General features: G+C 42.9%; 1 protein-coding gene across 1 annotated transcript in view; it reads left to right on the top strand.

Moving 5' to 3' along the window:
• The window catches only part of LOC116903904 (TRPM8 channel-associated factor 1), a 43,064-nt gene that overhangs the window by 15,440 nt on the left and 5,625 nt on the right, over positions 1–21,999 (top strand). Inside the window, exons 2-7 of the mRNA XM_032906672.1 lie at positions 9,888–10,521; positions 16,543–17,537; positions 17,790–17,887; positions 18,465–18,678; positions 18,988–19,227; positions 20,468–20,805. Coding sequence (XP_032762563.1) covers positions 9,902–10,521; positions 16,543–17,537; positions 17,790–17,887; positions 18,465–18,678; positions 18,988–19,227; positions 20,468–20,805 — 2,505 coding nt within the window. The 5' untranslated portion in view covers positions 9,888–9,901. The remainder of the gene's footprint in view (positions 1–9,887; positions 10,522–16,542; positions 17,538–17,789; positions 17,888–18,464; positions 18,679–18,987; positions 19,228–20,467; positions 20,806–21,999) is intronic.

Here is a 21,999-nt window from a genome sequence, read left to right as displayed (position 1 = left end):
ATATTTACACAGCCACACCTTCTAATCCTTCTCAAACAGATCCACTCCCTGGTTCCCAAGCATTCAAATATATGAGCCTATGGGGTCATTCTCATTTAAACAACACATTTCTACAGCATTTTATCTGTCCTTTTTACTTCTTTCATGTTACTGTATTTGGTGACATTCAGCCATATTGGACTCATTGTGACAGCACAATGTTCATTATAAATATACAATAATTTATATGAACACTATTGTTGATAGTATTGAGGTAATAGCTGGATGGCACGGTGCATGGGAAGGCAGGAAAAGAATTGAGTATCTTTCAGTTTTACAGTATTATAGATTCTGCTTAGTGTATGGTTTTTAGATAAATGTATATGCAGTTCTTTTGGATAGAGACCTAAGCATGATTAGCAAGTAATCGCATTTTTCCTTGTCAGATTAGAAGCATAAAATTTTCAATGAAAAAAAAACACATTGGGAGAATTCATCAGGGTAAGAATTGAGCTAATACTTTTACAGAGTATTTTGTAGTTTGGATTGTCAATAGATAATGTCTCACATATGGCTGGGCACATAGACTTAAAGTCTCAAGAGTTATTTCAGCACTTTCAGAATTTTGTGGCAGTGTCCCTTACTCAGGGCTACTTAAGCAAAACAAGGAAACTCAAGAGATAAGAAAGGGTATAAAACTTAAAAAAAAAATTGATTTAGTAATATGGACTCTGACAGGAAAAGAACCAACTCATGTGTTGAAGAAAGCATCAAGGGGCCAGAGAGATGGTTCATAGTTAAAAGTGCTTGCTGCTCTTCCAGAGGTCCTCTGTTCAGTTCTCAGCATCCACAATGCACAATGAACAGCTGACAACCACCTCTAACTCCTGCTCTGGGCCTCCCAATGCCCTTTTCTGGCTTCTGTGGGCACTCAAATATGCACATGCATGCACATGTGCACACGCACACCCACTCAGTATTAAAATAAAGCAAAAACATTTAGAAGGCATTTGTAGATATATGAAGAAATCAAAAAGTTTAATGGGGAAAATCAAATGAAAATGAAGAGGAGAAAGTGCATGGTGAAGAAAACTTGTAGTAACTTCTACATCTGGCAACTGTTGGTTTTGCTTAGAAACGATTCTATACACTTCCACACCTACAGCCATTTATCCTTTCTATCAATCTAGTGAACATCATGTGCATTAGCTACCTTTCTGTTGCTATTATAAAATACACCAACAAAAGTAACTTAAGGGAGGTTTTATTTTGTGTTTTGTACACAGTTTGAGGTTACTTATTACGGGAAAGTCACAGTGGAAGCTCCTGATGTTGCCTGAGTAGTCAGCAAGAGCAGAAAATGGTGAATATTTATGCTCATCTCTTCTACTTTTTATATAGTCCAAGATCCTGACCTAGGGAGTGGAGCCTCCCATAGTGGGAGAGCCTTCCCATCTCAGTTAACCTAATCAAGATAATCTACAGGCATGCCCAGAGGTCTATCTGTCAGGCGATTCTACTTTCCATCTAGTTGAGGGTTGATATCAAACTATCTCACTGCGGAACACCAGTATATGACCTAGATAAAGTGAGAAATTGAAAAAAAAAATAAAGCACAGTTGTTAACTTATACTTCCTCCAGACTGGGGAGTTGTTATAACATCCTAAGTAATGCGACGTAACACTTTTGAAGCCTTTAACCATTGAATATGCTTTCCTGTAAATATCCAGTCTGGTAACTGCCTCTTCTACTTGGTACCAAGGGAATAGAGACGGAGAAGGGTGGGAAACTGGAGAATATGAAGGAGCAGCACAGACCTCCCTCAGCTTTTGGTGCATGAGTGGCCTTCCCCCAGGGTTCTGCCCTTGCTAACGCATGCTACAGAGACAGACAAGGGTCAAGCAGGGCATAGCACAAAGTCAAGTCATGGCTATAAGGTTGGGTGTTGGATCCCACCCTCAATTTTAAAAGAGTTAGGACTAGAAACAAAATTCAAAAACCCATAATACAGGCTTCACAAATTCAGTACAGCAGTTTTATCAGGAATTTTAATGTAGTTTTTAATTGACTAGGTTTATTTGTTTTTATTTCGAGATAATATAATTGAAATGCTAATGAAGTACATAAAAATATTTAAAGCAGTAATTACACAGTTATACCAGACATGGTGATACATGACTGTAATCCCAGTACTTTGGAGGCGGAGATGTAAGGCTCAGTTGTGTATTGTTTAACATAAAGACTTACTGCAGCTGGACACGGAGGCATAGTCTACCATCAACACTAAGAGGGCAGAAGCAAGTCAAAGCTAGCCTAGGCTATATAGTGAGAGTTAATCTTTAAAATTGGTTATTGTTTATATTGTTTACTCCCGGCTGCACTCCCAAGATAAGCTCCTAGCCAGGGGTCTTAACGAAGTCAGAATCTGACTCTTAGAAGGTCCTGGGCAAACCAGAGTAACCAGTGGAGCTTCACCCTCATCCGGAAGTGGCTAATTGGTTCTGGGGACCAGTCCTCTCCCACCTCCTCTCTGCAGCCTACCTCCCACCACCCACCAAATCCTGTAGGCTGTCTTGCTCTACTTCCTTGCCACACCTCTGCAGAATGGGATGCCCTTCCATTAGGGTGGGGGTAGTGGCCCGGGTGTGGGAATTGCTGAATCCATGGTGAGTCTTCCAACGGTGGTTTCTAGAACCACAGTATGTTCGGACTCAGAATCCAGGTTAAGGGTTTCTGGGATCTGCCGCAGCCCGGGTGGAAGACTGAAGTTTATTAAATCCCTGAGAGCGGGGAATGCTAACCCAGCCTGGAGCTCTGGCCTCAGGACTTGTTGGGCCCAAGAAGCTACTTCTGTCAAAATAGAGTTCTTGTGCTTTTCTGCCTCTGCAGTTTCTACCTCTCCCGCTCCAGTTCAATGTGTTGACCATTTTTCCCTCTCAAACTTAATTAACAAAAGTCTGATAATTTCTGCCCATAGACCTTTTTCATTATGAAATATTTCAAAATGACATAAAGAAAAAGTAGTTTTGCAGATGCTAACATCTTGTCACCTTTGTACCCCCCCCCACATGACCCTTTTCTAAAACCTAACCTCATAGCTCCATCCTTGGAGGCAAATTGGCTTGTACCCTTCCCATATAATTTTTACCTTTAATATGGATTCTCCTCTGCCACTGCATTTTAGTTGCTAGACCTGGCAGCATTAGCAGTCGTGGTCACAGATAGGACCAGGCAATTCAGAAAGAGAGGTCAGCAGGTTGCCAGGGAGGAAAGACTTCCCGGAACAATGCACTTCAGCTGCCCATTGTTCTTTTGAAATGTTATTTTGAACTTACCAAAGTCACACACCTAACAAGGAGATCAGTGAGGTTATATACAATGCCTTCCCAGATTAAACAGTATGGATAATTAGAAAGGTCTCTTTCCTTTCTCATCTCACTCTCCAAAAAGAAATAATATAAAACAATTCCTGCAATTCAGATTTCCTTGAGCAATATACCAAGGTCCATCTATCCTAAACTTTACAGGGATATAGGTTCTGCATAAGCATTCAATGAGTCACAGGATGTACATGCCTTGTTTTTTCATCCTTTACCTTACTTGTAAATAGAAATAATAACCTAGAGAGAAGTTTTAATAAAAACGACTATCCAGGCTGGTAGGATGATACCTCCTCTAGGTGTCCCTAATCCACCTCAATGCCTTGTCGCTTGAGCCAGCTACACAAAGAAGCTCCTTCACTTGCCAAGCGCCGCCCCTCGGGCTCCTACTCTGGCCCGGAGGAAGTGGGGAGGAGACTGCCTGGGAACCCCTCCTCTCCTCCCGCTCGGATCTCCTCCCCGTTAAGCTCCAAGCTTTCGGTGGCTGCTCGGAGGCGCCTTGGTGCTCCGCAGAGAAGCCCCTGTTCAGCCCTCCTGGTGCGGTCCTGGAAGCGCCAAGACAGCTGCCTGGTGAGTGGCCCGCAGGGACAGCCCGTGGGCAAAGGAACCTCTGCCCCGGACTGGGTCCGGGGTTGGAGGCAGGCGGGGCGGGAAGCCAGTGATACTCGGGGGACGCTGGAGACCTGTGAGAGGGACCTGGACTCTGCGGGCCTGGGTGTGTCCAGATCTGAGCAGAGGCTTCTTAGGGTTTCCTGCCTGCTTTCTGACGGTGTATTTGCTCTTCTCCACGGCTGAGCATCCCACTCACACCCCCGACCTAGCGATCTTACTGTTGCTAGCCTCGGTTTGACAGTGACGTTCGTGTGCTACCGCTTTGTGTGGGCGAGTTCCAGACAGGCCCCACCAGCGGTGGCCACATCTAATCTAATGAGAGGCTTTAGAGGAGGGGGCTGGGCGTTCTTGTCACACAGGTTGCTGGTGATAGAGCACCATTCCATAGTAAGGCTTATTGAACCTGGCAAGCCGCTAGCCCACTCGGCATTGTTCACGGGGGGCCTGGAGTGTGGGTGTGTTTAGAGGGCAGTCCTGGTCCATAGGCCTGGAGAATCCGCAGCCGAGATTTTCCACTTGGCTGCCCTCCTCCTGTTAGCCAAACCTCCCTCCTCCTGCGCCCCCACTCCCTGACGTCACATGCTCTACAGGCTAGCCATTAGAGGAAAAGGAAGGAGGAGAGAGGGCCTTCACCAGCCTCCTGCGTTGTTGTGACTGCCCCCGGTGGTGTGGAAAGATCTTTATCACACATTGTGTTTGTTAGGACCCCTTTGGGGCAAGCAGCCCCACAGCTCTTGGAGGCAGCACCTGAGTTTCTAATGGCAATGGGCGGGTCTCCTCACTCCTTGGTCAGAATCCTCAAATTCCCTTGTTCTTAGTTACCCGGTGGGAAAAGTGAACATATGGGGGAACGAAGAAAAAAAGTAGAAAAATGAAGTAGCTAGAGGGAGCTAGCCCCATGGGAGCCAGCCCTGGACTGCAGGAAGGAGTGCGGTGAGACAGGAATATGCCACAGTAAAAGCCAAGTTTTTTGACCCTATTCCTGTAGGGGGTAGGGAGGGTTTAAAGATGGGGGCGTATCAATGTTGGCGATCTTATCAAGCATATAGAAGCTTAACTTTTTACCTGTGATATTATCATTTTATTATCTATTCTTCCACATACATTAAACATTCATTCATGTGTGTAATGGAAGGATTTCTTATGTTCAAATTAATAAGGATGTAGTGGAGAGTGTCCCAGGATGGAGTGCAAAAGAAATAACTGAGTCAATTTGCATTCTGGTTTAGTAGAATGTGGTGGACGTTGTCGGGGGGAAATCTTATGTATACAGAAAAAGAAGTTTCTTAGAGGAAAAGGACTTGGAAAGGAGAAGACAGGAGAATTGTGTTTCTAATGTTAAGGCAAGGTCAGGCTGGCTGTTACTGAGAAGTATCCCCTGGAGTGTCCATACCCTCGCACCATCTTTCAATCATACATCCCTGGACTACATCTAGGGAGTGAAATGCATTCTCTGATCTCATGTTTGTAAGTCTGTGTTTCAAGGTCTGGAATGCAAGCTGTGAGGGATCCCTTCTCCCGAGATGACCCCACCTGCCCTTCCATAAATCCTTCCCAGGAAAAACCAGGCTTAAGTCTCCAGGACTGCTTTGTGGTAGGATGAGAACGTCTGCTTTCTCCCTATTTTACAGGCTGTGCCTGGGATACCTTTTCCACTGAAAGAGAATGTGGCAAGTTCAAAGGGGACTACAGTTAGCACCAACGAAAGAGGATAGCATGGGGGAAGAATTTAAAGATGAAAATTCATGTGAAGACAAACTATTTACCTCTTCCTTTCCTAATGTGATGAGGCTGCTATCTTTAACTGTGGCTTCTACAGAGCTATGATGAATAAAACAAACAACAAAATTCCCTGGAACTTAGCAAGTACTAACATATTTGACATATACCCAAGATCTGTACTCTTGGTAGAGAGATGGCTTAGTGGTTAAGAGTATTTTGGGTTGATTCTTAGCACACACATAGTGACCCACAACTACCTGGGACTCCTTCTGGAGCATCTGACTCCTTCCAACCTGTTAGTTCCTGTAGGCACATGGTCAACATACATACCACTCAGACACATATGGTCCTAGTTACGGTTACTACTGCTCTGAGGAAGCATCATGACTGAAAGCAAGTTGAGGAGTAAAGGGTTTATTTGACTCATACTTTTACCCCATAGACCATCACTGAAGGAAGCCATGACAGGCACTCAAGCAGGACTGGAACCTAAAGAAGGCAGAAGCTGACACATTGGCTATGGAAAGGTGCTGTTTACAGGCTTGCTCCCAATGGCTTGTTCAACCAGTTTTCTTACAGAACTGAAGACCACCATGCCAGGGATGGCACCACCCACAACAGCTGGGCCTTCCTCTATCAATGATTAAGAAAATGCCTGACAGCTGCATCTTATTAAGGCACTGTCTCAGTTGAGGTTCTTTCCATTCAGATGAGACTAGCTTGTGTCAAGTCGACATATAACTGGAGAGCACACATATACATGCATGTCAAATAAGTATGTTTGAAAGGATTCTACTTTGATTCTGCATTCCCTGTATTGGGATTCTAAAGTCACCACTTATCCATCTATGTGATATTAAGCAAGTGACAAATTCTCTGACCTCTGGAGACATCTGGGGTTTTCTTCCCTAGAAAATATACAATGGGGACAGCGATGATATATACCCCATAAGTTTGTCAGAATTTGATAAATGACGTGTTACAATATGAGAAACTTGATAAAAGGTGTGTTGAATATGATCTTCATTACTACAGTTGCCTTAGCCACAGAAAGTATGTTCAAAGCTTACTTACACAGAGGCTTGAAATTCTCACTAAAAGTATCCAGATCACTCTAAGTAGATACCAAGTAGATTTATCTCATGCACACACAGACTAGCTAAGAGGACAACCAATGGGGTTAAGTATGAATATGAATAAACTTCTTGGACCGAATGATTAGCCACAATGTGAAAAACATTGGCCAATACACAAGAGTCCAATGGGCAACTCTTAAGGGAATGTGTATTTCTGTGAGGAGATATGCAACAGGATGCCATTTGGTGTACCTTGGCGTATCTAGGGAGATTTTGGAAAATAAGTGTGTGATTGAATTTCAGATCCTGAACCCTCAGACATAACAATGATCCTAGGAAACTCCCTTGTCTTAGATCTATGTCCCCTCTTGGGTTTCACTTACCAGTGTCCATTTGAAGTTTTGTAGGGCATTCAGCATCCATGGGCATGTATCTTTAATTCTGCCTCTCTTCTTACAAGGAAGTACAAGCGGGTCAATTAATTATCTTCATCTTCCCCCATCATCTCTGCTCTGTCTCCTCGTTCTCTTAGTTCATCCTTTGATCTTAATTATACTTCCCATTGCCTGACTCATGGGACTGATTATTTTTTCATAGAAAATGTCTCGAATTTTCTCCTGTGTTCATCTTAACCTAGAACAGTAGTTTCCATAGACAGAAAAGTAGCGGTGGGGATGTGAGAGGAAGACAGAAGATGAGCTGGAAATGGACGCAGAGCCTGGCTTGGGTAGTAGTTTCCGGGAGGGAGGATGGGAGGAGAAGGGAATCAGCTGAAAACTTGCAGGGTTTTCTCCAGGGGATACAGGTGAGGCGCGTGAATTTCTTTTCAAGGACAAGATATTACTGGAGCACATACAGAATAATAAAGCTAGGAACTGACTGGAGAGTTGGACCAGATTCCTTCAGTCTTGAATTACTAAAGAACCAAACTGGGTTAATCACGGTGTGCTGGCAGATTGTCAGTGAGGACATTGGCAGGGCTTGTGACCAGGTGGAAATGGGAAGAAGGGGAAGAGTGGACATTACCATGGCTGTGCACAATGTGCTATCCTGGTTATTTGTGGACACTGGGAAGGGCGAGGAAGAGACAAGTTTCTCACTCACCAGATATTGGGTGGTTGTATTCTTCAGATATTCTCTGAAGTATGTAAAAAGTTAGCTCTGGTATTTAACAGCTGAAAGCATCTAGCCCATGTAATTTTACTTAGAAAAGCTTCTTCCTCCCTTAAGGGAAGTTTTTTGGGTTTTTTTGTTTGTTTGTTTGTTTGTTTGTTTGTTTTTTCCTGAGGCAGCATCTCATGTAGCCAAGACTGGCCCTGAATTCTTGACAGACCATACCACTGTATCAGGTCCCAGAGGCAGCCACATTACATGACAAGACATAGGGCAGCTTAACATAATAGGCCTATATTTCCTCACAGTGCCTCCACCTGAGGCAATGTGCTGAGGTTTCAGAAGTGTGCCACCATGCACAGCTGTAATTATAAGGCTTCTGTAAGTTAGTGACATGCTACAGGTAGTTGCTGCTCTCTTTCAATGGGGACTTGAGTTTATTAGCTACATGGGAGAAAGTTCTTTCCATCCATGGCTGTGGTAGTCATAGCCCACAGGCTAAGAACTTTCAGGGGTCCAGAGAGATATATAAAAACAAATGCCATAGCCATTAAAATTGGTCTTAGCATTAGCATTAATATTAGCTGCAAAAGAGGAAAACTGTGGAGCCAGTCAATAAACACCCAGCCTGACGGTTTCAATAACCAGCAACAGGTTAGACTACTTTGTCTACTTTGTGAGTGTTCCATATTATCCACAAATATAAAGTAAATGACTTACTCTTAACCAAACAAGTATATGTGCAAATGTATGACATGCGCACATGACGAAACACTGCTGGAAGATTGTTGAGCAGCATGGAAGGGACGCTCCCAGTGAAGAAGCAAAGAACACTTAAGAGCTGACGTACACAGGTACAGGATCCTCAGGTGTCTCTTGGGTGCATGGAAGAATCTGCCATAAGTTCATAGCTTTCTACTTTCTGCTTCCTGTTGTCTGGGATATGGTGTGCAGCCACGGACAGCCTTCATGTTCCTCTTATTCAGCTTGTGACAGACGCCAGCTAGGGATCCCTGAATATTCAGCCTGAGAGTCTAACGCTCCAAACTGGGGTTAATATGACTAGAGAGGAAGCCAAGAGGGATGTGTAGTGTGGGACGAGAGCAGTCTATACCACTGTAGCAGTTCTCAAGGCATCCATACCAAATGATCACAAATACGGTGGCTCAAAATGATGCTATCTTTACCCCACCAAGTTCTAGAGCAATGTGGGTCACATCCCCTTTGGAGGTATAATGACCTTTTCTCAGGGGTCACATATCATGTATCCTCTATGACAGATATTTATATTATGATTCATAGCAATAGCAAAATTGCAGTTATGAAGTAGCAATGACATATTTTTATGGTTGGGGGTCAACACAACATGAACCGAATTGAAAGGCTGAAGCATCAGGAAGGTTGAGAACGACTGTTCTAGAGGGTTAGAATTTTAGGGTCCTTATTTGAGCAGTGCTTATTTCTTCTAGAATTTCGGACGTAGAGTTTTTCCGTGTCTCTATTATAACCTCTGGGGTTTGCCAGCAATCCCCGATGTTCCTTAGTCTGCAGACACTTCACCGCATTCTCTGGCTTCATCTTCTGATGGCATTCTAACCTATTTCAGTCTCTCGGTTTCCAAATCCAGCACAACATCCTGTTAACCTAGTAATATCTCCCTCCAGAAACCTTATTTCCAAATTATCGGGTTCATAGATAGCAGGTTAGGAATTCCAACTTTGCCTATGGGAGACATGGTACTATCACCATTTCTCCTTTCTGTGTTGCTTTCTTCTGTGGTGGTAATGATGGCAATGGACTAAATGGGGTGCATTTTATGTCTTATCATACAGTCATGTCATTACTATATCTGGTGGAATAAATACCTTGCTTGTTTTTTTTGTTTTGTTTTGTTTTGTTTTTTGGGTTTTTTGTTTTGTTTTTGTTTGTTTGTTTGTTTGTTTTTGTTTGTTTTTTTGTTTAACCATTCTTTGCTAAATGAGTCTTTTTTTTTTTCCTCTGCAGGAACCAACAGAACCATGGCAACTCCGTCTGCTGCCTTTGAGGCCCTTATGAATGGAGTAACAAGTTGGGATATCCCTGAAGATTCCGTTCCATGTGAACTGCTTCTTATTGGAGAGGCTTCTTTTCCTATAATGGTGAATGATGTAGGCCAGGTTCTCATTGCTGCCTCTTCCTATGGCAGAGGTCGCATGGTGGTGGTATCTCATGAGGACTTCTTGGTGGAAAGCCAGCTCTTTATCTTTCTTGTCAATGCTGTTGGATGGCTTCGTTCCTCTTATGAGTCAACCATTGGTGTGCACTCATCTTTAGCACCATTGGTGAATATCCTCGAGAGCTGTGGAATAGAGTCAAAGATTGAACCAGAAGTGAATGACTCTCTGGGGGTTTACTGCATCGATGCCTACAATGAAACCATGACGGATAAGCTACTCCAGTTTGTGAAACGTGGCGGGGGCTTGCTCATAGGAGGCCAAGCCTGGGATTGGGATAACCCGGGTGAAGATGATAGAGTACTGTTCTCCTTTCCTGGGAATCTGGTGACCAGTGTGGCTGGTGTGTACTTCACTGACAACAAAGCAGACACGAATTGCTATAAAGTCTCCAAGAAAATGCCTAAGATACCCATCTTAGTTCGGTAAGTGTCTTACCATAGTGGGAAGCTGGTCTTCTACTAAAAACCTGACATGATTCCATGCTATCAGAAAAGAATTTGAAACTCAGTCACATATTTGCCACAGTCAGTTAGGTGCTTTTCAATACTCTGAGGCTCAGAAGCGACACTGCCTCCCCGGACCAATCCATTTAGCTCTTTGAGGAGGAGAAGAATTTTGACTATGATCTTCTTCAGAACTTAGCTGAAAAGTACTGTTGACCCCAAGAATTGGCCTGCTTTATGTAGGAAGGTTCATAGGGAGTTTCTTTGCTGTGAAGAAGAAGAAACTATTAGGAAAAAATATATATATATACATACACACACACACGATATATATATATATATATATATATATATATATATATATATATGCCCTCTGGACCAAAGTCAGAAGAGCTGTGAGAAGCATTTTGAAATCTTTCCATGCAGTTAAGATGGAATCAGGAAGTTGTGCATTCGGAAGTTGAGATGGAAAAGAGACAGGACAATACTACGTACTAATGCTGGTCATTAGAAGACTAAAGTTTATCCCTGGAGTCAAATGATATTTCTTAGCTTTCTTGGAAGAATTAATACTGTTATTTCTGATTGATGGAAACAAAGGAGTCAGATTGGGTGAGGAAAATACAGTAAGGCCTTTAGAGGGATGATGAATAAGCTAAATTAATAAATATTCATGACAAATTAACCCATCAATCTGTGACCCTGTATTTTTGGTAAGAAGGAATCTTGTTTGATTTTAACTCAGAATTGGGGCTTCTACAAGGAGTTCAATCTTTTTTGTCTATTTATACATTAGTTATTCCAGAGTTTATTGATTATGTCCTGTGACATATATTATTTCTTAAGATAAATTTCAGATTTACACATTAAGATGAGTTACAAAAATCTGAACATCAGTGCACAGAAGTATCTCTAATGGCAGTAAAGACATTTAAAAACCGAGTAACTGTGTAGCAAGATGTTGTGCATTGTAGTGCAGAAGAATCTGGAAACTGGGATCTGAGGCCAGTAACTGTATGATGTGTCCTTAGAATGTCCTTCCAACTCTTTCCATCTAGAAGAGGAGTGTTGGAGTAGGACCTCTGGGTTCCTTTTTAGGGCACCATTCCCTTTCAGGCTATGGATCTCTTGGTTAGAAAGACCGTTGGGTGTTCCCAAAGTCATCAGGCATTTGCAGAAATGGATGTCAGAGAAATGCTCATGTTCTGAATACCCAAGTGCTCTAAATAAATACTTTTGCTTAAATACTACGCTGAAACTTGAATTAGCCAGCTTTCAAATTTATGTGTGTCTTTTCTAGCCTGATTATTCGTGAAATGATATTGGCAACAGAAAAATCTTTTGACTTTCAGATTACCAAAAAGATTTCAGAATTTTAAAAGTTGAAGATAAACATTAGCTAATCTCCACAAGTGGCTTGGAAAATATCAGGCAGGTGTAGATAAGTATTTGCCATAGGGATCTACAAATCCTTAGAGGTTGTTGCTAGTTATGTATTGAAAAAGTGTAGAATAGAGTAAATCAGGAAAACCAATAATTACTTAATGGGAAAAAATCAATAAAGTAATAAGCCATTGGATAAGCTGATCATAACAACAGGAGACAATTAAGAATTTCAATGGAAGGAGGGTCATTAAGGTGGATTTATAGACATTTAAGGGTAATAGATAACTACTTATACAATTTATGCCAATGAATTCGTTAACTTAAATGAATTGGACAGACTTCTCAATAGCCACAATATGAAACTAAACATAAGAAAAAAAGACAATATATACTAAAATAAATTGAATTGTAATTAAAGCACCCCAATATTATACAAAAGGTGATTTACTGGTTTGAATTCTAGTAGTCATTAACAGAAAAGCAAGTAAAATTGATAAAGAGTTTTTCAGGCATGCTTTTAATTCATCACTCAGGAAGCCGATGTAGGCAAATCTCTACATAGTGAGTTCAGACCAGCCCGACCTATATAATGAGTTATAGACCAATCAAAACTGTATTAGTCTTTGCAATAATAATAATTAATAATAATAATAATAATAATAATAACAAAAAGTTAGTCATTTTAGTTCATTGGCAGAGCTCAATATAAAGTCCAGTCTAGCCTTACACTAGTGTCCGCTCTACCTCAGCATTCTAAGTGGTCTGATAGGCATTTGCCACCTGTTTAGCTAAGAACTTTAGTAACTAGTACTTAACCTGTCTTAAGGCCTTAGCTCTATCAAGTGTAACTGGGTTGTTTAACACTTTTTCAGTAGTTATGTCAAAGATAGAAAGAAACTGTATTATACAACTTCCCTACTGTTTTGAATTTTAATATATATGTATATATATATGTATATAAATATATATATTTAAAAATCAGCAAGAGCACAACTGCTCCCCAGTCCCTGATAGACTTACTGATGAATTTTATCAAGCTTTGAAGAAGCAAATAATAAGAATCCCACACAGAGACTCTTCCAGAACATAGGAGGAAAGCACCCCCAACTCTATTGTTTCACGAGCATTTCTGTTGTACGAAAATTAGAGAAAGGGCTGGTGAGATGGTTTCAGTAGGGAAAATGCTTGTGATGTAAGCATGATTAAGACCTGAGTTGGATTCCCTTAAATCCATGGTGCGGGGAGAGGGAGTCAGCCAGGGTAGCATACCTGTAATCTGAAAATTGAGGAAGAAAAACAGGAGGATGTCCTGAGCTTACTGGCCAGGTGGTCCGGCTCAGTTGATAAGCCTGGATCCACGAAGAGACCCTGTCTCAGAAAGTAAGAAAGAAAGTGATTGATTGAGGAAGGTACCTAACATGATACCAATCTTTTGCATTTGCATATGCATGTGCACTCACTCACTCATACGCACACAAACAAAACAATAAAGTGAAAAAAAAGACTAAGGAAAGGAAACCCATAGAGCAATATTCATTAATATAGATGCAAAGTTCTTGATTAAATATTAATAAGTGAAATAGCTTAATATATTAAATATAGAGAGAGATCATAGCAAAATTCGGTTCTTCTGGGTATAAGTTACTGGGTTAGCAATCAGAAGCCTAGTTAATTTAGCATGATAATGTTAAGAATAAGAAGGTCATGCAATTCAATGAATACACACAAAATGCTTAACAAGATTACTCAATCATGATAACACATCAACAGACTCCATCTAAGAGGCATGCAGCTCAAAACCTCACTTTGTCCAGTTGATTTTATTTTGTTTCATTGGGCTTTTTTGAGAAAGGGTCTCATAAAACACAGGCTGGTCTTGAAGTGCTATGAAGCTAAATCTGGCCTTGGACTCCATAAATCCTGCTGCCTCCACCTCCCAAGTTGTAGGATTACAGGTGTGTGCCTTTGTATATATCCAGCTAGAGAAATATTATTAAGGATAAAAGGGTAACTGTGTCTACCTTAGAAACGAGAACAAAGCAAGGACTGTGGTCATCCTTTCTCTTCAGCATTATATCGAAAGCACTCCACAAGTTCTTTAAGACAAGAAAAATTGGAAAATGGACTATTCTATACATAGCTAAATGTACTAAAGTTTAATTTATAAATTAAGTATATTATTAGTATACAATAGATAGTAATAAAAATCTAACAATTATACAATATATTCTAATCAAAGAATTATGAAACTATCTTTTTACATTTATCATTATTATTATTATTGTTATTATTGTATACTTGAGAGAAGTATGGAGGATGGACGAGCATGTGCAAGCACGTGTGTGGAGGTCAGAAGAAAATAGAATCAGTGCTGTCCTTTGTCTTTCACATGGATTTTAGGGATTTTAATTCAAACTTATGTCTCTAGGATTGTACAGAAAATACCTTCATCCACTGAGCCATCTCACCTGCTCTCAGAGACCCTCTCTCTGCACTATATTCACCCATCTGGCGAATGGATACTCCAATGCCTGTGTACTGAAAAGAGGTGAAATGAACTGTGTGATTGAAACATTGTGAAACTGGCATAAGGGTAGACAGATCAGTCACTGAAACAGACCACATAGTCCAGAGAGATTTGCTCAGTGACGAAAAAGCAGTGTTTTCAACATACGGATCAGGAACAACGAGATACCCTTATGGGAAAGATGGACTTTGATCCTTAACCCATTTCACACAAAATACTCAAAAATAGATCCAGACCCAAGAACAAAAGAAAAATTGAAAAACTTTTTTTGTTACAGCGCGCGCGCGCACACACACACACACACACACACACACACACACACACACACACACACACACAAGAAACCACTTGCAACCCCACATTAGACAAAGATTGCTGTGGAAGACAATGTACAGGACCACAAAATGGAAAGATTGATAGGATTCAGCCATCTCCTTCCTAAGTATAACCCAAGGGAAATTAAATAATGTTCTCGCCAAAACTTCACATAACAAGCGAACCTCTCACCAGCACGTACGCTGAGATTTTCTTCTTTATCTTGGCTATTGTAAAAATGCTTCAAAGAACATGGGGGTCTGGAAGGCACTGATCTTATTTGCTTTGGGTATACACCCAATAGAGAATTGCCTGGGTCAATTCAAGGACTTCCCAAACCACTTTCTATATTGGTCCTACTAGTTTACATTCCTTCCAACAGTGTGCAAGAATTCCCTGTTCTTCAAGTCATCATCAGACTTGATATTTTTTGACATTTGATAATACTCATTCTAGTAGATGGGGATCCATACCTTATTGTGAATTTTAATTCTGTTTCCATTGTGAGTAATGGTGGCAAGCACCTTTTTATATGCCTGTTGAGCATCTGTATGCTGTGATATGTGGTGATTTTTGTCCACTGTAAGGTGCACCGGAATTCTGGACTGATCTTTACTGGTGCCTGTGACTTATTGTCACAAACAATTGATCACCCTGGCCCTGTTGTTCCTTCACCTTCTCTTACATGCATCCCGCACTCTTCTGTTCCTGGAGGTTTCTGATTCATCTGATCCCTTTATGTGGTGTCCAATATAAATACCCCCTCTCCCACTTTGCTGACTCGTGCCCTGTTGTACTGCAAGTTCATCTCTATTTTCTATCCCATCTCAGAAGACCATGAAAGAGAAGTAAAATCAGAGCCAGAAAAATGATTTTCTTGGGTGTTGCCCCAAGATAGTAGAAGGCCAATCTGCTGCAAGACTCCAGTTTCTCATCATTTAGTCAGAGCTCTGAACAGCACTGGGACTGAAAATCCATTCTCCACCCCTATGCTGGCTCCTGACACATGACTGCCATAGCTTGATCCCTAACAGAAGTGACAGATTCGATTCTGGAACTGCAAGTGTATGGAAATCATCCTAAGCATCCAGGACTCATTCTCCCTTTGGCATTTATAAGTAGCTTAAGGTCCTCAGCAGGAAAGGGCATGTATTATGATTAGGAAAAACACCAGTGCTGAGCAAAACCCCACAGCATTCCAGCACTCATGTTGGGCAAGCAACACACAGGTGAAGTTTTAGATGTAGGTAGTGGTCTAAGGAACCACAGGTCTCATGAGAGTCAAGGCTAATGACTAACCCCAACCCCATCTTCTAAGAAACTGACTCTTCGCTGACTGCATGAACTCTGTTTTCCACAGACTTTTCCTTTATAACATTAGTGGTGTGAAATGTATCAGTAAGACTCATTATAAGAATAAAAACATAATTCCTCACCTAATTCTTTGTATTCTGGAAAACATGGGTGGAATAAACATTCAGTCTAGAATGTGCTATCTTAAGTTTAGTATCCGATAAACACAGCAAGATTTTTTTCCATAGAGTTTCCTTTGAAGAAATGGTGATTTGAAAATGAACATAACAGAATTAATAGAGATCTTGTGTCTCCTTCCCCAAAAACTTTCCATCCACTCTGTTGTCCCAGATCTTCTACAATAACTGAAAACAAGATTAATTAAAGCAATAGTGAGTGCCCTTGTGCAGCAGGCAATCTTAAAGGAACTACAAGTAGAGTGGTCCTCCTAACCAGGAACATGAATGTGTCTTTTGCAGTTGTGAAGATGACCTCTCAGAAGACAGAGATGAGCTTCTACACGGCATCTCAAACCTGGATATCACCAACTCGGACTGCTTCCCATCCCAGCTACTAGTGCATGGGTCTTTGGCTTTTCCTTTGGGGCTAGATACCCACCATGGCTGTGTGATAGCTGCTGCCCGCTATGGGCGGGGTCGGGTGGTTGTAACTGGTCATAAGGTATTATTCACTGTGGGTAAACTCGGCCCCTTTCTGCTCAATGCTGTCCGCTGGCTAGATGGCGGCCGCAGAGGCAAGATTGTGGTACAGACCGAGCTGAGAACACTAAGTGGTCTGCTTGCAGTAGGGGGTATAGACACCAGCATTGAGCCCCAACTGACCAGTGATGCAAGTGTCTATTGCTTCGAACCCACAAGTGATGTGGGAGTTAAGGAACTACAGGAGTTTGTAGCTGAGGGTGGTGGGCTGTTTGTTGGAACCCAAGCCTGGTGGTGGGCTTTTAAGAACCCAGGAGTGTCCCCACTGGCTAGATTCCCAGGAAACCTGCTCCTCAATGCCTTTGGTATCAGCATCACAAGCCAAAGCCTCAATCCAGGACCTTTCCATATCCCTAGAGCAGGAACAAGGACCTATCACTTCCGATCTACCCTGGCAGAGTTCCAGGTGATAATGGGCAGGAAAAGAGGAAATGTGGAGAAAGGCTGGCTAGCCAAGCTGGGCCCAGACGGGGCAACTTTCCTGCAGATTCCTGCAGAGGAGATCCCTGCTTACATGTCCGTGCACAGACTCCTGCGGAAGCTGCTGAGTCGCTACCGGCTTCCAGTGGCAACCAGAGAGAACCCGGTCATCAATGACTGTTGTCGGGGGGCCATGCTTTCCCTGGCCACAGGTCTGGCCCATTCTGGAAGTGACCTCTCACTGCTAATCCCAGAAATTGAAGATGTGTACAGCAGCTGCTACCTACGCCCCTCAGAGTCTCCCATCACCGTGGATGTCAACTGCACCAATCCAGGTATGGCAGAAGGACGAGAGCTTGGTTTTACGGGCATCTGCAAAACAGGGACATGAGATTGCTGCAGTGTTGGCAGGTTTGGTCATCACTATCCTTCATTGCCTTCCTCTTCAAGATGATAGGGGTCAGGTACTGGGCAGTGTTTGAAAGGTCACAGCAACATGGTGGGGAAAGGAGCAGCTGAAGTCACGAGGGGTCCGTACAGCACTGTACGGAGCAGGGTTGAAGCCTGCCCTTCCTGTGCTTTGGCAGGCACCCGATACTGCTGGATGAGCACTGGACTCTACATACCTGGAAGGCAAGTCATAGATGTCTCCTTGCCTGAAGATGCTGCCTCTGCTGATCTGAAGGTAAGGCCACTCCCCATCTCACCAAATGATGCAAAATTCAAATGGTCTTGCTATCCCAACTGGCATTGTTATCTTGCTATCTTGTTATCTTGTTATCTTGCTATCCCAACTGGCATTGTTGGTGGTCTGTGAAAAACCCTACTGGCTGTTTGGGGCAGTTTTTGTAAACACCTTTCCCTTCTTAATGCTGAGAAAAATGTGTTTTGATATATAACAAAATATATCAAAATGATACATCTTAGAGCCCAGGAGTCTAAACCATCTTCCCTCAGAATAGCAATCTCTACTCTTAAAATTTGTTCTTTCAACTTACATCATACAATCGGGACTAGGAAATGCCTTGAATGGAAGGTTAACTGTTATTTTGTAGATATTCAGTCAGTGAATAGTAGTTTACTTTCCATCTCATAACTTAGTACATGTGAACTCAAGAAATGCTATGATTTTCATACTGTTATACATGACAGCATCAGCGGTACATGGGGTCATAACCTAATGACCCTTCTGAGTCTGCCTCCTATGTTTTCTTGTGCCACCCATGTACTCCATGTGACTGAGGGTGATTTCTCTGCTCCAGATACAAATTGGCTGTCACACTGATGACCTGACCAGGGCCAGCAAGCTCTTCCGAGGCCCCCTTGTGATTAACCGGTGTTGCTTGGATAAACCCATGAAATCAATCACCTGCCTCTGGGGTGGTCTCCTCTATATCATTGTGCCTCAGAATAGCAAACTGGGTACTGTGCCCCTCACAGTGAAGGGAGCCGTTCGTGCTCCATTCTACAAGCTAGGTAAGTAGACACTATAAGGTTCACACTGAGCGGTGGGAGAGGCTGAAAAGGAAGAGGTGTCTGGGTCTACTCAATACAAGAGATGTAGACAAGTGGAGGGAGATGACTGTTTTCTTTACGTTCTGCTTTGGTGCAAGGAAGAATAAATAAGTCACACATATAGGGTCTTCCAAAAGGGGTGGAGAAAAGGGATGTAGCTGTTTCTTAGCTTGCGGTTCTCATCTGGAGTCAAAGTTGTATGTATGTTTGAACTTAAAGGACTTGGGGAAAGGTATTTCAAGGCACTACTTCTATTGACTTTCTTTATAGGGGAGACATCCAAGGAAGAGTGGAAGAGGCATCTCCTGGAATATCCAGGTCCGTGGGGAGAACTGGCCACTGACAACCTCATCTTGACTGTGCCTGCTGCAAATCTTCGAACTCTGGAGAACCCTGAGCCACTGCTCCGCCTCTGGGATGAGGTGATGCAGGCTGTGGCTAAGTTGGGAGGCGAGCCCTTCCCTTTGCGGCTGCCACAGAGGATAGTGGCTGATGTTCAGATCTCAGTAGGTGGGTGCCCCAGAAGCTCTGTGTGTGTGTGTTCACCCACTAGAAGGCAAGGAGAGTAAAAATGTTTTGCTAACAAGACATGTAGCTATATTCCTTGCTGTTTAAACGGAAAAGGGAAGACTTACACATGAAATAAATAGTACCTTATGTCAGCATGTCAAGAAGTTTCGTCAAAAACATCGAGAGATGCGACCTGAGGTGCCTCTAGGGAATTTTAAAGCAGTGGGAAAATATAAGAGAGGGCCTTGACCTAGTTGAGAGTCCTGGAAAACTCTGAACAAAGAACTATTTGCAAAGGAACCAAGAAGCTTAAACAAAGGCTGCGGGTACAGCATGGAAACACCATCAAAATTTCTCGAATCCTTGATTTTACACTGCATGAGTGATCTTGTATCAATGTATTTAATTCCATATCTAAGAACAGGGTGGAGGCACCCTTACACAGCCTCACATCGCATCTATACCATCACTACCCTGCTCCCCAAAGCAGGACACTCACATAACAGTATGAATGGTCCTCAGCAACCTGTCCTCCCCAGGGCTCAAGTCGGGGCAAGGGGGAAAACGTCAGTACAGAATGAGCAGAGGGAAAAGCCTGCGAGTGTCTGGGTTTACATGGTATCTTGGAGCAGTATGGGTGTTAGAAGGGGCCTGGGCTACTGGGAAAAGAAACGGTTCAGAGACAAATTTAGTGATGAGGTGGGGGGGGGATTCTTTTGTTTGTTTTTAAAGTATTTTTTATCCTCTCTCACACATTACATCCTGGCCAGTTTCTCCCGCCCCTGTCTCTAGCCCGTACCTCCCATCTCTCTTCCCTACTTCCTCTATCCCCCAGTTCCACCCCACTCCATGTCCCCTCAAGCAAGAGCAGGCCTCCCAGGGATATCAACCAAACAAAACATAATAAGCTACATTCCAGGCACATGCCATCACATCAAGACTGGGCAAGGCAACCCAGGAGGGGCAAAAGGGTCCCACAAGTAGACAAAGCAGTCAGGAACAGCCCCCCTTCCCACTGTTAGGATTTCCACAAAAACACCGAGTTACTCAGCTATGACGTATAGGCAGGGGATCTGGGTTAGACTCCTGTAGGCTCTATAATCTGTGCAAATTCCATGAGTCCCAGTCCGTTGGTTTAATGAGCCTTGTTCTCATGATCTATACCTGACCCCTCTGATTCCTCTGATCCTTCCTCAGAATGGGAGGATTCTGACCTTCTCCCTCTCTTCTGTGTCCCCAGGCTGGATGCATGCAGGGTACCCCATCATGTGCCATCTGGAGTCAGTGCAGGAGCTCATCAGTGAGAAGCTCATCCGGACCAAGGGACTGTGGGGTCCTGTGCATGAGCTGGGCCGCAACCAGCAGAGGCAGGAGTGGGAGTTCCCCCCACATACTACGGAAGCCACATGCAACCTGTGGTGTGTTTATGTGCATGAAACAGTTCTGGGCATACCTCGAAGCCGTGCCAACATTGCGCTATGGCCCCCTGTTCGGGAGAAGAGAGTCCGAATGTATTTAAGCAAGGGACCCAATGTGAAAAACTGGAATGCCTGGACTGCGTTGGAAACGTACCTACAGGTACTGGGGAAGACTGGAGGGTGATACAAGTGGGACTACCAAGGCCCCATAATTAAATGGTAAGGTAGCGACCCCAGAGACCACCGCTGCATCGGCCTCCCACACTCAGCTACTTGAGAATAAGAGAATCTGGGGATAACAGCATGTAATGATGCCTCTTGGTACAGTATTTTGTATGACACTGCAAAGTGCACAGCCCTGAACTGACTTAATAATGTCATCTGTAAGGGGTTGGGGATTTAGCTCAGCAGTAGAGCGCTTGCCTAGCAAGTGCAAGGTCCTGGGTTCGGTCCCCAGCTCCGAAAAAAAAAATAATGTCATCTGTACCCCTGTTGAGAGGCACAAGAGCATAGCACTTAAAAAACATCTTAAACCTGGCTGAGGCACATAGATTACTACAAATACACTTTTTTCTCTGTGGCTTTAAAGCCAGGCAAACCAATGACTGAAGCCAACCTTTCCTATTTGCAGCTATCAGGCAACTCTCATCACAGATTCTATAACGGGCTATTTTTCCTTAGATTCAATTTTTCCTTAGATGTATATATTGTCTCCTTACTAGAGCTTGACTTTGCCACAGATTCCACCATATGTAGGCAACCCAGGATTCCTCTCTGCCTTGAGTTTGGAGGTTTACCTTGACTTTGAACTGTCATTCAGTGCCCTGGTTTTCAGTCCCAGTGCCTGAGATCAGTCCCTAGATCACTGTGGGGAGTGACATCATGTTAGATTCAAGCCAGGCATGATTTATTCTGATTCTTGCACCTGTTCAAATCCTTCTCTGTCCATGCTCACTGCTACTTTCTCCTTGCATGAATGACTTTGCTCATCCATGAAATGAAGACATGTTGGCTCTGGTAACTACCATGTGGCCCCTTGACTGCAAAGCCCTGTGATCCTGGCTAGCCTGGGCTCTTTCCAATAGTCTCATGAAAGTTACTGTCAAAGAAGCCATGCGACTCTTTCCAGTGGCAATCTAACGCTCATTTTTTGTTCTAATTAACTGGACTGTCTAGAGACACCCACTTGAGTCACTTCCTTTTCCAAAGGCCGTTTTTAGTGGCCTTGTGAATTAATGTGAGGATGACTGAGAATCGTGTGGCTTTCCAAGCTATTGGAATTTAACCTTGCTACTGGGAAAGATAATAAGGCTTGTTCCACCCCGACAATTTTTAAATCCCTGTGTGTCAATCA

The sequence above is a fragment of the Rattus rattus genome, chromosome 6 (assembly GCF_011064425.1).
Source record: "Rattus rattus isolate New Zealand chromosome 6, Rrattus_CSIRO_v1, whole genome shotgun sequence".
Lineage (NCBI taxonomy): Eukaryota > Metazoa > Chordata > Mammalia > Rodentia > Muridae > Rattus > Rattus rattus.
This window is presented reverse-complemented; position numbering and strand designations above follow the sequence as displayed.